General features: G+C 60.7%; 1 protein-coding gene across 3 annotated transcripts; it reads right to left on the reverse strand.

Annotated features, from left to right (window-relative positions):
* On the reverse strand, positions 518-15,380 carry TRIP13 (thyroid hormone receptor interactor 13). Of its 3 annotated transcripts, XM_021076539.1 has the most exons (14): positions 15,149-15,357; positions 14,464-14,629; positions 12,900-13,029; positions 12,170-12,225; positions 11,690-11,839; positions 11,348-11,438; positions 10,439-10,511; positions 7,026-7,089; positions 6,330-6,416; positions 5,999-6,105; positions 4,264-4,417; positions 2,425-2,537; positions 1,647-1,716; positions 518-1,354 (listed from the first exon to the last, which is right to left on the reverse strand). In XM_021076539.1, the coding sequence occupies exons 1-14, from the start codon at positions 15,238-15,240 to the stop codon at positions 1,262-1,264; spliced, it is 1,446 nt and encodes a 481-aa protein (XP_020932198.1). In that variant the 5' UTR covers positions 15,241-15,357; the 3' UTR covers positions 518-1,261.

Consider the following 15,380-nt stretch of genomic DNA (forward strand, 5'->3'; position numbering starts at 1 on the left):
TGCACCAGCACGGGCTCCTGCGGGGTGGACACATCAGGCTCTGGGGAGCTGCCTCTGCCGCCCCTCGCTTGGCCTGGGCGGCCCCAAGCCCCCCCACTCCACCGTGCCCGCGCGGCAGCGCCCAGGGAAGGGGCTGGTGCTCCCGCCCCGGCTCAGGTGAGGCCCTCCCCGGCCGGCTCTGTCTACTGTCCACAGCCGGCCCGCCCCTGGACACCGAGCCCTGGAAGGGGCCGGGCAGTTCAGCAGCAGCCCGGAGCGGGTGCCCCCCACCTCCTGCACCCACGCCCCCCTTACATCCTATTTCAGGGTCTTGGGGAGACCACAGAGCTGGGCTCGGCCGCTCTAGTCTGGGTGACCTGAGCCAGGGCGGGAACCTGGTCCCCCATCCCTGCCCCGGGGCCTCCCAGGCGGCACAGACGCCTCAGGCCTCAGACAGGCGGAAAGGTGAGTAATCGGGTGAGCCATTTTAAAGCAAAGCTCAAAGCATCTGGGAGTGAGGAGAATCAAAACGAGAAAGTTCTGGAAAAGAATTTTAATGTTTAAAGTCTCTAACAAAAGGTAAGAAGTTCTCTTAGGAACGTGTACAAAGCGCTCACAGGAAATTCACTTCAGTGCGAGGAAAGCAGACTCGACTCTGGACACCACCCCCGGGCCAGCCGATTTCTCCCCGGCTGAGAATCAGTGTCACGCGAGCCACGGCTGCGGCTCTCGAGCACACCGCACGGGACCGTCCCGTGAGACCGTCCCGTGACGCGGGGAACGCGTCCGCTGGTCGCGAGGGAGGGAGCCCTCCCCGCAGATGGATCTGCCTCCGGGAGGAGCACTGTTCCCCCTGTGCTGAGACGTAGGACCGGGGCCTGTCCGCCCATCAGTCTCCAAGCGAGTTCACGGCGGGGAGCGCGCTGAAGCTCAGGCTGCGATTGCATCCTTGTTTAAGGCTACGCGGTTTCTCCCGCTCCTGTAAGTCATACACCCATCATCTTCTGAAAACAAAACTTGTCAGTATCTTGGGTCCAATCAACCAGAGGCAGGACAGAATAAGGACACGAGGCGGGTCTTTACAGAGACACAGGGCTCGGACGATCGGCTGTTAAAAGCGAAAACGACAGCTGGCCGTCCCCCGACGTGAGCTTGAAAGCGTGGAAACACAAGCCTCCTAGAATACCGTGTAAGTAGGACACACTTCTTCAACACTGGCCCGTGGGTTTCTGGGCTGCAGGTCTCAGCCGTGGGTGTGGAGACTCTCCAGGCGGAAGCCGGGTCACACGCAGGAGAGCTTCTTTCTGTCCTCAAACTGCCGGTCCACTGCCAGGGACAGGGCCTGGAGGAAGCCCTCGATGGTGACGGTGGGGGCCTGGGAGGTGCACACACCATGAAGGCTCCTGCCCACGGTGGGGCCACGGGCAGCACCCCCCCACCCCGGGCACAAGCACCCCGAGGAGGCAGGGGGCCTGCTCGGAGGTGACGACGAGGTGTGAGCCGACGCACGGCCACTTGGCCCCCGCCCCAGGAGCCTGCCACTTGGGCAACATGAAATGGGGCAGGAGCCCCAGTGGTGGCGGGCGGGACTCTGGGTGAGGCCACGCCCTGCCGGACAGAGCAGGTGGCGGCGAATCCCGCCAGAGGCTGGGGGGCGGGGGGCTCACCTGGATGTAGAGCGCGTGAGCCAGGAAAGGCAGCTTCCTCAGGACGCGGCCGCTGAGGCCCTCGCTCTTCCTGGGAAGAAGGCGCGCATCAGGGCCGGTCCCTGGGCGTCCATCCCCTGCAGCCCCTCCGAGGCCGGAGGAGGTGGGCACACGGACGGCAGCGGGGTCTGCAGGGACCGGGCCGGCCCCCCACCTCCAGCCCCTGCATTCCCCCGCCCCCGCGTCCTCTCTGGTTTGCCCAAAGTCCGACGGTCCTTCGAGGTCCCGGGCCGTTTCCCACCCCCTCGAGCCCCAGGGCCAGCTGAGAAGGCGACAGTGCGACCCGCCTGGGCCTCGAGCAGCCGCGATTCCGACGCTCTGCTGTCACAGGTCTCTCAGGGCCAGGCCTTTACGTCTCGGCGCGCCCGCCCTGCCTGTCCCGCCGAAGCGCCCAGCCTCGCACCCCGACCCTTTAACGTTTACTGGGCTTAGCAGAGCCAAAGCCTCCTTTCGTTTTCTTGCCATTTTGTAAAAATTTCATGAATGTGCCAAGACCGCCTCCACCTGAACGTCCGTCTTCTCAGACCCAGGCCAGCGCTTTGCTGCTTGTCCGCCAGCCCCGGGAGGGCCGCCCACCTCCCTCCTCCCGGCCCGGAGCCCAGGGTGCGGAGGCTGGGGGCTCTGGACTGAGGGTGACGTCTGCGGATTCCAGGTGCTGTCGCCGCCCTGGGCCCCTGGAGCGCCCTGTTACCAGAGCCAACGGGACCCTGCTGGCGACAGGAGAGAGGTCAGCGCGCACCTTGAGATCTCACTCAGGAGGAGGCTCAGCTTGGACACGTTGTTCTCGATGAAGCCGATCATCTCCAGCTCGCGGAGGGTCAGCAGCTGCTGGCGGGGGTATATGATCTGACACTGCGGGGACAGCGGGCCTCAGGTCTCAGAGATGCCAGCAGGGCGCCAGCGAGCAGGTTCCCACACACCCCGCTCCCGAAAGACGACCCGGACGACAAGACGTCCCGGCAGCACGGCCCGGCCTCCCCGCACTCGTGGCCCAAACACGCCTCTCCGCGGGTCAGGCGGGAGAACTCGGCGGCGCCGAGCCCAGCCTGATGCCCAGTTTCACAGCCACGGCCTGCCCGCCGCGCAGGGCTGAGTCCTGGCGCCGGGACTGGGCCGCCCTTTCAAGGAGGGCGCCCGCGCAGCGTTTCAGGGCGAGGCGCTCATCCACTGCGATGAGCCAGGCGGCCTCCGACTGCGCACGGACCGGGCGCAGGGTCCGCCTCGAGACCACGTGCCGGCGGGGCGGCCCACTCCGGCTCACCTGTCAGGCTGCCACGCTGGCACCAGCACCAGCTCTCCCGCAAACCACTCGACCCGGGAACGGGAGCGACGTGACCTGCACATCGGGGGGACTTGCGAGGGGCGTGGGGGGGGGCAAGCAGCAGGGCTTGGGCGGGGCGTGCCCTGACCCTCCCACGAGGCTGAGTGACCCCCCTCAGGCTCCCCGCAGCCCCCACCCTGGGACACGAGCTGTCCAGCAGGCTCCTAGCAGTGAGCCCGGCACCCGGCAACCGCCTTCAGAACCAGCCGGCCTGCACCGCCGCGTCAGAACCGTGCGCTAAGCCGAAGGCGGAGCCGCACCAGCCCCAGACGCTCAGCTTCCAGAAAAAGTCGGAATGCCTGGCCACCCCCAGGGCAGCCCTGGGTTCACAGCACACGGGAGTGTGGCACTCGAGAGGCACTGGGTGGCTCCAGAGGATCCGCCACACGGGTTCCTCAGCAGCAGCCGGCGTCAGAGCATATTTCTCACATCAAAGCTCCACACAGCGCAGGAGAGCAGCAGGGGACATGCTGCCGGGACAGGGCGCCCCTGGGCTGAGACCACCTGCTGTCCCTGTCACAGGGCCATTGTCCTGTGAGGAAGCTGGGGCCCCAGGCCGAGGCTACAGGGTAGGGATCGACCCCAGCCCACCAGCAGGTTCCAAGGACGCCAGCACGGCAAGCAAGTGTGGCTGCCTCTCTGCTGGGTGGCCTGGCGACTGCCCAGGTCCCCTGCTCTCCCATCGCGAGGTTCGTTTTGTGCCAAGGGAGCAAACGCACTGAGTCCGTGGCCATGGTCTCGACTATTCGTTCAAGATGCAGATACAACTGCAACTGTGGCTCTGGGAAGATGGCTGATGCCAGGCTGAGCGAGACACCACATTCTATATCGAAACCAGACTTTTCTTTTTCTTTTCTTTTCTTTTTTTTGCTTTTCAGGGCTACACCCACGGCACAGTGAAGTCCGCAGGCTAGGGCTCGAATCAGAGCTGTAGCCACCGGCCTACACCACAGCCACAGCAATGCTAGACCCTTAACCCACTGAGCAAGGCCAGGGATCGACCCCGCATCCTTGTGGATACTTGCTGGGTTTGAAAACAGCTGGGCCACAACGGGGACTCCTGGAAGGAGACGTTTTCAGCTATACAGCGAATGAAACAACACGGGAAGTCGGGGCTCCCGTCGTGGGTTAAGGACCCACTGCTGCAGCCAGGTCGCTGTTCAGCTGCGGGTCCAATCCCTGGCCCAGCAAGTTCCACGTGCCAGGGGCGCAGCACGCTCAAAAAAGCAAATCTACTGATTAGGAGAATCGCGGTACCTTCATCAGCTCCTCCAAGCAGGAGAGGTAGATCTTGAAGATGGCGGCTGCGGAGGGCGGCCCGACGTACTGCCTGATGTCCGCCCTGTCCACGAAGGCCACGTCGATCCTCTCCGTGATGTTGGAGGTGGTCAGGATCACCACGTTGGAGTGCCTGCGGCCGGAGCCACGCGGGCGCTGACCGAGCCAGGCTCCGCGGGCGGGGCGCGGCGGACAGCCGCCGAGGTGCCAGGCGTCGGCCCAGCCAGCGCCCTTCGGCCCGCCACCCCGTCCCTCGTGGGCCCGGGGGCTTTATACCTGCTCCCACCCCACCTCCCGCCGGGTGCTCCTGGCCGCAGCACCGTGGGCCTGCCCTGGGCCCTGCCTGACGCTGCCCGCACCTCCGCCCTCGGCTGAGCCCTCACCTCTGTGCAGCTGCCTGAAGCCCCAGGACCAACACCCCCTGCCTGGGCGCAGCTGCCCTCACACAGCTTCCATGGTGCCAAGATGCCACAGGGCCGGATTGTGTCCTCTTTACCAGCGGCTTTCCCCTCCAGCCTCTGGGCGCCACAGGAGGGCCACTACTGTCTGGTCTGCTCACTGACACGGCGGCCCAGGGCAGGGACCCTGGGGAGCCCCGGGCAGGCAGTCTGGCGGCCAGGGTGCACCTGGAGGGTGGGCCTCCCCTGTGCCAGCAGCACACGGCCCTGCCCAGTGTGAGCAGGGCAGGCCCAGGCGGGAGGCCGCAGGCTGCACGGACGCACGCACACATGCCACTGGGAGCTGTGCCCGGGGTCGGGCTTTTCAAGCGGGGTCAGACCTGCGCCCAGGCTGGGGCGGAAGGGTGGTCCTGAGCAGGCCTGAGCCACGTGAGGCGAGGAGAGACCAGAGCCCACAGCCTCCCTCCTCCCGCGAGGTCAGGACCGTCTTCCGGTCGTGAGGGGAAGCCTGCAGGTCTGGGGCTTCGCAGTGGACCGAGGGCCTGGGAGCCGGTCTCATGTCTGGTCGGGGCGCAGGCACCGGAGCCAAGGCTGGGAGGCTGTGCAGGGCCCCCGCCCCAAAGATGCCGGGGAGATGCTGGCAGCACCTAGGTGCTCAGGACAGTGGAGACGGGGACAGTTCCACACCGGGCACTCGGGGAACGAGGGGCCGGGGCAGAAGGCAGGCTGAGGTGTGGCGGGCGGGGAGAAGAGGGGGTCTACACCCCAAAGGCCCACTTGCAGGAGGGCCAGAAGCAAGGGGCCCCTGCAGCTGAGGGGCGGCGGGCTCCCCTGTGAGGGACCCGTGCAGGATAGGACAGGTGGGAGCGCAGCCCAGCCGGCTGTCACTGCTGCCACCGCGCCCTCTGTTGAGCAGCGGGGCCCTGGAGGCCAGCACCCCCGGAGAGCACACGGAGACGCCGAGGGTGAAGGACCACACGGCAGGTGCCTGCGTGTTGGTTAAGTGCCCCCGCAGCGGGGTCAGTGGGGCCCACTGACCACGGGCCCGGGACTCCCGAGGCTGCACCGCCCGCCTGCCTGCCCAGGGCCAGCCCCTCGACGACGACCAGCACCAGTCCCATAGGCACTGATGCCCAGAGGCCTCTCCACACCTGAGCTCTCTCCACACCCGAGGCCTGTTTTACGTCTTTATCACTCGAACGTGGGGGAGACAGAGCCAACACCCAGCGCCAGATGTGCTCTCGGCAAGAAGAGCTGCGAGGAAGGCCAAGAGGTGTCCCTGCCTCTTAGGAAGAGCCCGCTGCGCGGAGCGTCACCTTTTAATCTGATCGATCTGGGTCAAGACGGCGTTGACGACTCGGATGGCGTCCGAAGGCTCGGTGCCCGCCCTGCAGGCATTTCGGGCGGCCGTCAGGCTCTCCACCTGCGGGACGGAACGGCGGGGCGCTGTCAGCTGAGCGTGGACAGACGCGTGGGTGCGCGCGTGCCCGTGTGCACCACAGCCTGGCCAGAGGGGCCCCGGTGACAAGGCCTGCAGGATGGGGAGCCTGTGGGGGCTGGAGCCGTGGGAGGCTGGTGGTGCCCCAGACGGAGGAGGCCGCTCGGTCCTGCGCGTCCTCCGGCGCGGTCTGGTCTGAGGGCACCTACCTCGTCGATCAGCACAAACACCAGAGCGTCCTTGTCATCAATTAAATCCTGAATCTTCTGGAACATCCTAGTTACCAGCTTGCCGCTCTGGAAGCAAAACATCTTTACTGTTGACTGGAGCTCAGCCCGCTACCTGCTGCACACCTGCGTCCACTGTCCCTGCCTGGCTTTGCTCTGACCCCAGGGGGCCCTCAGAAACCCCCCCAAGCCCGATAGGCCAGGGCCGCGCAGCTCGGGCGCCCTGCCCCTCGGCCCACCTGCCTTCCTGCTTTCCCGTCTCAGCTGTCTTACCATCGGCACGGGACAGGTCTCGGAGGCAAACACGCAAACTGGCCGGGCGCTCCCCTTACAGGCACTCCCTGTCCCCTCAGCAACCGCCAGGGGACCTCCCAGCTGGGGCAGAGCCCCTCAGGGGAGGGCACACGTGACAGCACCCGGTCCCACCCCCTTGGCTCACAGAGGGCGCGCGCGGCTGAGTACCGGTGACCATCCTGCCCAGGCAGGCGGGTCTGGGTGTGACCGTGGACCACCTCCAGATTGGCGCCTGGCCCTGCACCTTTCCTCTGACCACAAAGCCACCCTTGCTCATGTTCCCTTGTCACCTACTTGTGTCCTGGGAGGAGACCTGTGCCTAAGTTACGGGACGATGTTTCACCTGTGGGGGTGTCAATCCTGGGAACTGAAATTAATACTTACTTCTGAAAACCACTTGGAGAAGAGGCTGTGGCTGTTTATCTCAATTAACTGGCCGTAGCGGTACCTACGACGGCAGAAAAAGAGTCACGGCAATTGTTACAGACCAGCCCCGCGACAGCCCTGGGCCTCCTTCAGGTGGCCTCTCTCAAATGCACAGCAGGCCGAGGCTCATCCCTGACACAGGACTGGGAACCGAGCGCCCTGAACCCCAAGGCATCCAGAACATCTAACAAGAGGCGGCGACACCAACAGTGCTGGGTGGAGTGAATGAAGCTTCTTGAATTGAACAGTATCTTCACTTAATTAAAGCAAGAATAAAATCCCTCTCGCTTTTAACCTACCTGTAAATTACATCTCCACGTTAAGAAGCACATTACCTAACACAGAGAACGAGGCACGAGATTCAGGGGTTTGGGCCAGGGCTGATCACTGTTTCCTCCTCCCACAAAACCCTAAAGACTGCGTGCGGCATCGTGGGGAGTCCCCGTTGCAGCACAGCGGAAACGAACCCAACTAGGATCCATGAGGACGAGGGTTCGATCCCTGGCCTCGCTCGGTGGGTTGAGGATCTGACGTTGCCATGAGCTGAGGTATAGGTCGCAAACGTGGCTTGGATCCTACGTTGCTGTGGCTGTGGTGCAGGCTGGCAGCTGCAGCTCCAATTCAACCCCTAGCCTGGGGTGTCCATATGCCACGAGTGCGGCCCTAAAAAAAAAGCAACACACAATAAAGAATGGGACAATTTGTTTTCCAGCCCAAAATCACTTCCTGCAAACCTAGAGCCTGGCATGCTCGAAAGTGGCCTCAGCTTCTACTGACAGAAGCCATCCGCTGAGGGGGCGGCTGGAGTGCTGGGGACACTTAGTTGTGACAAAACCCAAACAGGAAGCGGGGGCGGGGGGCAGCAGCCGACTCCGACTCCCAGGGTCTCAGCAGCTTCTTTCATGTCCGAAGTCCACAGACGGAGAGGAATTCCTTTCGAAAAGTATCACTGAGTTTCCATTTGCAACAGACCGTTTACTAATTCTGCGTACAAGAGGGGCACAGAGGGGCAGACAACCTCACAAAGATCAGGCTGAATGTTAAACAAAACTCATCATAAAGCATTTTGATTATGGAGTCAAAGGAGGCAACAAAGGTTTGTAAGCTGCTTTTTGCCACAAGATAAACATATGTATACATATCTCTCTCTCCAAGTCTCTGTGCTGCTAAGAGTCGTATCTCCTGTAATAAAAATTTTACTCTCTAGCATTTTAGGGAACTATCCTTAAAGTTCGTTAAAACATAAACGCATTTTTTTTTCTTTTTTTAAGGCTGCACCCGCAGCACATGGAAGTTCCCAGGCTGGGGGTCCAACCGGAGCTGTAGCCACCAGCCTACACACAGTCACAGCAACACTGGATCTGAGTGGTGTCTGTGAACTACACCACAGCTCACGGCAGTGCTGGATCCTTAACCCACTGAGCGAGGCCAGGGATTGAACCTGCATCCTCATGGATGCTCGTCAGATTCATTAACCACTGAGCCACATTGGGAACTCCCAAATGCATTTCAGGACGAAGGCCAAGTTACTAACCACAAAATAAACGCTTGACATAAAGCAGCTTTCCTGCTTATAAAACATTTTTAAAAAGGAAATCGATTTTTAAAAGTCGATTTCGTAGAATTTTCTCAAGTCTCTATACTGGATTCACAGGCGCCAGAGTCACTCTCTGCCTTAACCAGCTAGCAAAGGAGACAGGGTGAGTGTAAACGGCGGGCACCAGACAAGGGTGCTGCAGGGCCGCGGCCCCTGTACAAGGGAATGAGGTGAGCGCAACTGCCCTGACCTTCCGCCTGGAGCTCCCTCCCATCCCAGCCCGGGAGGAGACCCAGAAGCGGCCGTCAAGCTGAGTTGAGGAGAGAGGGGTCAGAGTTCAAACAGCCTGCACTGTCTGGAGGAGAGGGAGAGAGGCAGGAGCAGGGCCCAGAAACCATCACGGGGCCCCCATGTCTTTACTGGACACTCAGGTGTGTGTGAGGGAGACCTGGTGCTCACAGGCCTGGGAGCCAAGGAGCAGCGTGCTCCCAGCTCATTCAGGGCACAACCGCGAGCCGGGGGCCTCTGAGTATTAGGCCCAGACCACACCGAGACCCTCTAACAAAGCTTAAACACACAGCTCCAAAGATCACACCAGACACAGGTAACCAAAATGCCACCTAAGAACGAAGCCCAGTGGCCATTCAAGGAAGACGAGAGAAGCCGTAGTTCAAATCACAATGTCTGCATTCAATCAAAAATTACCTGACATGCCAACAAGCAGAAACACGGGACCCACGGAGCTCCCATCACGGCTCGGCGGTTAATGAGCCTGACTAGAATCCATGAGGACTCAGGTTTGATCCCTGGACTTGCTCAGTGGGTTAAGGATCCGGCATTGCCGTGAGCTGTGGTGTGGGTTGCAGACGCAGCTCGGATCCTGCGCTGCTGCGGCTGTGGCGCAGGCTGGTGGCTGTAGCTCCAATGAGACCCCTAGGCTGGGAACCTCCATATGCCTCAGGGGTGGCCCTAAGACGATGAAGAAAAAAAAAAGAAACACGTGACCCAAAACGAGAAGAAAAACAGACACAAATGATAATTACAATGGAATTAGTAGACGAGGGCATAAGACAACGCAAGGATTTTAACGTGAACTTAACGAGACAAGAAATGCTGGTACAAAAGGGACCAAGAGGAAACTTGGAGAAGAAAAATAACGCTATCAGAAATGGAAACATCACCCAACAGAATTAAAAGCAGACCAGAAAATGAAAAAAGAAAACTACGCAAAATGAAACCGATGGAAAATTTTTCAAAACCTGGAAAAAAAAAAAGAAAAAGCTGTCCATGGCCCGCAAGGCGGTACCGGGCAGCCTGACCTGCAAATAACCGGACCTCCACGGGGCGGGCGGAGGGCGGAGGGCAGGGAATGAGCTCAAGAGCTCACGGCCAGAGATTTTCCAATGTGATGAAACCAAACCTCTAAAGTGACAGAACTCAAGGAGAAAGAGACAAGTCCAGCACCAGAGGCTGGGACCCTCCTCCGGGGAGCAACGGGACGGCACGGCAGGCAGGTGGTGGGCACGGACTCCCGCATCCTGACCGGACACCCTTGGAACTCTTCCCCTCAAAGAGCAGAAACACGTTCTCCTACGTGTAGGCAGGATAGGTACCAGGGGTGGCCCCGAGCCGGTCACACAGCTCCACACGTTTAAGAGACCGAAAACCTTACTCAGGACCATGCTGAGCAGCGGTGAATTCATTAATTCACACTGGAAGACAAGGACCTACTGGTCATGTAAAATTACTTAAAAATACAAAGTTTCTGTGGTTACAGCTGCAAAGGGAGCAATCCTGCTTCTGCTGCTCTCCTCTCTCCGGTCACCACGGTTACCTGCTTGAGAGTCTGATGGTCAATTTCTGGGCTAAAGCTTTACACAGGGATGTTTTTCCAGTTCCTGGAGGACCTGTAACAAAATGCAAGCAAACATTTCTTTTTCAGTTCAAGGATAGTTGATTCGCAATGTTGTACCAATTTCTGCTGTACAGCCAAGTGGCTCAGTCATGCGCGTGCATGTGTATTCTTTTTTTATGTTGTCTTCCGTCACGGCCTGTCCCAGGAAAGCGGAGGTATCTCCCCGAAGGAACATGTTTTCGAGTCATCCTGTGACAGGTGTCTTACAACCACAGGATCTGCATCACCCACCGGATGGAAAACAGGGCGAGGACATCAAAGCCATGAATGTAATCCCCACAAAGGAGGTGCAAGAAGCACAGATGCTAGAAAACACGACCGCCCCGCTCCCTGGCCACAACCCGCTGTGGTTCCACATCTGCGTCTTTATGGACAGGCTCCTCTGTGGACCCCACTAACCAGGAAGCCACCTCTCCAAGGTCACATGGCCTCTCCTCGAACCCTGGGGACCCTTCGGCTCTGATGGTTGCTGCTCTGACGCCCGCAGCACTGCCACCTTTCACTACAGCTGCTGAAGCGCAGGCCTGACCCGGACACTGGGGAAACGTGAGGCAGCTGTTACCCTGTGGAGCTGTGACCAGCAGGGGAAACCAGCCACGTATCGGGCAATTTCAACAACAGCACAGAGAGTCACAGGGCTGCCAAGCGAAGGCTCCGTGAACCACAGCCCAGGAGCGTGAGCCCGACTGGCTTCCCGGAGGAGCTGTTCCAGGACACCTCCGGCTCCACCAGAGAAAAGGAGCCGCGACTCCTTGCAGAAGGACAAAGGCACGCGTGAAAGCCTGGGGCCACACTGTCTGTCTTGTCCAATGAGACCGAAACGCTCACCATGAAGCAGCACCACCCGGTTCCAGGTGATGAGATTGCTGTCGACGTTCTTGTCCGAAAACAGCAAAGTTGTCATCACGTAGTCGAGGAGCTGCGTGAAGAGGGAGATTCAGACAAAGGCACCAGCAAGGCCACGGTTCCCGGTGAACGCGCCTCGACGCGCAGAGGGAAGGGCCCTGAGAGCCCGCCCTCGCCGAACACTTGGCAGAGCCCCCGGCTCTCAGCTCCGCAGGCACTGAAAACCGGAGTGGGTGCGTGCGGCCGCTGTGCGAGGATAAAGCGTGAGCCCGCAGGTCGCTCTGGTTTAAAAGGACAATAACGCAAAGCCCCCGAGGGACACACCAAGTGGAGGAAGCTTGCTCCTCTGGGGTGACACCGCGGTGGACAGGCATACGCACACCCACTAAAGAACTGCGCTGCGGGCTCTGCGGTCCACTGAGGCTGCCTAGAGCAGACGCGATGGGGGCGGCAAGGACAGACTCCCAGTGTCCCCTGTGTGCAGAAAGATCCCTCCCCTGAAGGGGGTGCAGACACACTGGTTCTTGCTCAAACCTGCCACCTGTTCTGTATGCTCCTTGGCACTGTCCCCTCAGCCTGTGGGCTCCTGAAAGTGTGACCCAGCACAAGCAGTCTTGACACTCTGAACCCCCCTCCTCCTGCGGGGACCTCCCAGAGACCAACCACTGGGGAGCAATCCCAGTGGACGAGAGCTGCTGGTCAGCAGCACCCCCAGAGCCCACCTGAGTCACAGGGTGCTAGGAGAGCACACGGATGACTCTGCCTCCAGAGATGGGCCTTTGGGGGGAGAAAAGCACAACTCACGTGAGACTTGACCTCCGCATCGTACACCAGGCTGTCCCAGAGCCCGTGGAATTCAGCTGAGGGAGTAAAACAAAAGCCTCAGTTCAGGAGAGCAAGCCTTGCGCCTGCCGATGCTCTCCAGCGCCGCACCCGCGGCAGGCGGACACCCTGCCTACAGGGAAGCTCAACTTTCAGAAACGCTCTCACAGTAAAAGACGCTGAATGAACGGCAGTCAAGCATGACTTCTGAGAGCGAACCAGAGGAAAGAGGTCACCTTTTTGTCCTCTTACTGTCCACACCTGTCTCTGCGGACCTGCGTTTGGACACGGCACAGACCCTAACTCCCCATCGCTCTGCCCACAAGCCGACACTCGGCAGGGCGGAGTCCAGGGCTCGTCTAGTGGTTAGGAATCAGGCTAAGACCTGAGGGCAAACTAACCCCAAGATTCTGCCCACTAGACCCCATTGCCCGAGTTCCCAGAAAGCATCAGGAAGGCAGGAGGCAGGAGGAAACACATGCTGAGCACCCAATAGGACCGGCCGAGCGGCGGGAAGGAAGAGTAGCCTGTAATTCAAGACCAGTGCTGTCTCGGAGGGACCCATCCAAACGGCTCACGCTGGAAATCGCCACCCCACGGCAGAGACAGCACCCCAAAAGTCTGTGAAACAAAGTCTTGGCGAGCCCCAGGCACATGCCATCCTGCGACCTCCCACGCTCGGCAGCTCTGCTTCCTGTCATGGTGCAGGTACCTGCAGGCAGGAGCCAGTGATTTGCCGCAATTATGTTTTCTGTCTCTTCCTCCAAGTTTTCGCTGCTGGGGCCGCCTTCATTCAGCTGGAAGACGTGAAGTGCGACGGTGCACGTGCTCAAGTCGATGGGCTGCGAGGAGAAGGAAACACCAAGCCACCCCACGGGCCAGGTGAAATGGCGCGTTTAACTTCCAGCCGCGAGAGGATGGTGTCAAAGACCAAAGACGGCGTTCAGGTTCAAAGCGAGTCTTAGATCCGTGTCGCTTTATCTCAGATTTAAGAGTACTCGTCCCTCCCCTTTGGGGCCTACGTCTGCTGATAACACAACTCGTCACGACTACAATTTTCTCCTTTGGCCACGCCCTACAGCAAAGGGCCGGTCCCAGGTCAGGGGTTGAACCCGAGCTGCAGCTGTGCCACAGAGGGAGCTTCGACTTATCATTTTTGTAATTATGAAAGTAACACACAGTCGTTGAAAAATACAAACAACCCAGAACGGAGACTGTCAGAGTCCCCACGTGCAGCCTCACGCCCTTCCCATTCCCTAGAACTTGGAGGCCTCTCAAACTGGGAGAGAAACCATCGGATCCTTTCTCATGGCTACATCCTGTCTGCTGTGGGTGTATCTGACTTGTCCAACCAACCCCGACGGATGGGTAGCTAGTGTTTCAGAGTGTAAGGCACATAAGTGACATGCGCTCATTTATCTCTGCAAAATCACGAAATCTTCTGTTAGGACAAGTTCGCCGGGGTGAGTGTGCCGAGTGGAAGACGAGACTGTGAGAGTGGCTGGTGGCCAGCACCCACGCCCTCCAGTTAGGCTGGGCCAACTGCCCTTCTGAGCGGGCTGGGCACAGGCGGCCGTCCACCGGCAGCCCCTGCCCGCTGCCCTCCTGTCGTGCAGGAAAGCTCTCCCGTTCCCTCTAAACTGACCAAGATCAGGCACCACGACATCAGACGTCAGTGGGGACAGAAACACACCGCAGGCGTTCACCCTCACGTGAGAAGGGGGGGCACCTCATAAGCAAAACTTTAGCGCCAAACCAGTTCTTCCAAACTGACTCCTCAAAGGCAGGGACTGTCCAGAGTTGCACGTTCCTGGGAGTTGTGGGCTGTCTCAGACTGGTCACAGAACTGCCCGCCACACCCGCCCTCCTGCGCAAAGCAACTCTGAGCTCCCACACGAACTCTGCTAGGTGGCGGGGGCACATGAGGAGCTTCTGGAAGGCGAGCCCTCCTCCTCATCTCTGGAGCCCCCCACCTCTTGCGGTCCAAACACATGCTGAGCGCCGCGTGAGCCCGTGCTGACGGAGAGCATAGCAGAGAAGGCACGCAGCCCCCACTCCAGGGTCTGCCTTCCGAGACCTGGTTTTCACTGTCTCCCTACTGCACGCAGAGCATCCGACGCTGGGCCACTCGTTTACAGAGAGCGAGGCCTCGTCCGAGGCCGAGCAGACCGGGTTCTGACGACACACCATCCAAACAGCAGCGCCCCATTCACTTGCCCACTTTTACACTCAGCTGAGGCTGAACTGCTACTCGGTACCGCGAATTACACAGTTACCTGTGGGTCTTTAACCTTCAATTCGGTGTCAACGATGGACACAGACTGCACATTTCTGGTCAGAAAAGGCTCATCAAACTCAGTCCAGGTGTAGTCGCCAAAGACAATGTTATGTCTGTTGAGCAGCTTTCTAACATTCAGCTTTACGTCTTCTTTTTTTGCAGTGCTGGCAAAACACACAAGACAAAGATCACGTCCGAGTCAAAAACACATTTTATCCGGAAGCGTTAAAAAAATACTCCAACCCTCCGTGAACCGGCGCAGCAGTTAGGGCGGGCGGGTCGGGGGAGCGGGGCCGCTGCTGGCCGGCTGACCTCGGGGAGCTGCCGTCCGAACGGGCGACACCATCCGAAGGGGTGAAGCAGGAGCGGGCGCTCCGCGGGCGGCGAGGCTCAGGCGGGAAGACCGAGCTGCCCGGGCCACACCCTGCTCGGCCGCAGGAGGGTCGGCGCCGCGACCGAGGACCCGCAGCGGGCCGGCCGGTGCGCGGCCGACCCCGCCGGGCTTCCGCCAAGGCCGCTCGCCCCCCCAGAGCCGCCCCTCCGGCCGCAGGCCCGGCGCCCCCGCCACGCCCGACCGCCCCGAGCCGCGGGGCTCCGCCTGGGGCCGGGGTCGGGGACGCGGACGTCCCCCGAGCCTGGAGCTCCTGGGCGCGGCCTGGCGCCTCGGGCCCCGGCGGGCTCACCTGCCGCTCCGCTGGTGCACCTCCACATGGACGGTCGGCGCCTCGGCCACGCAGGGCAGGGCCTGCTTCAGGTCTCCCACGGCCTCGTCCATGGCGCCGCCGCCGGGAGCCGCGGGGACCCGCCCGGACCGTGGCCGCCGCCGCCGCCTCGCGTCTCGCGCCGCCGCCACCGCCGCCTCAGCACTCGGGCCGCGCCCGCGCTTCGAACCTGCCGCGCGCAGCGCACCGCCCT

Source organism: Sus scrofa, chromosome 16 (genome assembly GCF_000003025.6).
Source record: "Sus scrofa isolate TJ Tabasco breed Duroc chromosome 16, Sscrofa11.1, whole genome shotgun sequence".
NCBI lineage: Eukaryota > Metazoa > Chordata > Mammalia > Artiodactyla > Suidae > Sus > Sus scrofa.

Coding starts and splice junctions, on each gene's coding strand:
- TRIP13 (XM_021076539.1), bottom strand. CDS start 15,240: ATGGACGAGGCCGTGGGAGACCTGAAGCAGGCCCTGCCCTGCGTGGCC. Junction 13,030..14,463: donor TGAAGGTTAAAGACCCACAG/GTAACTGTGTAA, acceptor TTCTCCTCGCAG/CCCATCGACTTGAGCACGTG. Junction 4,418..5,998: donor CAGATCGATCAGATTAAAAG/GTGACGCTCCGC, acceptor CTCCGGCCGCAG/GCACTCCAACGTGGTGATCC.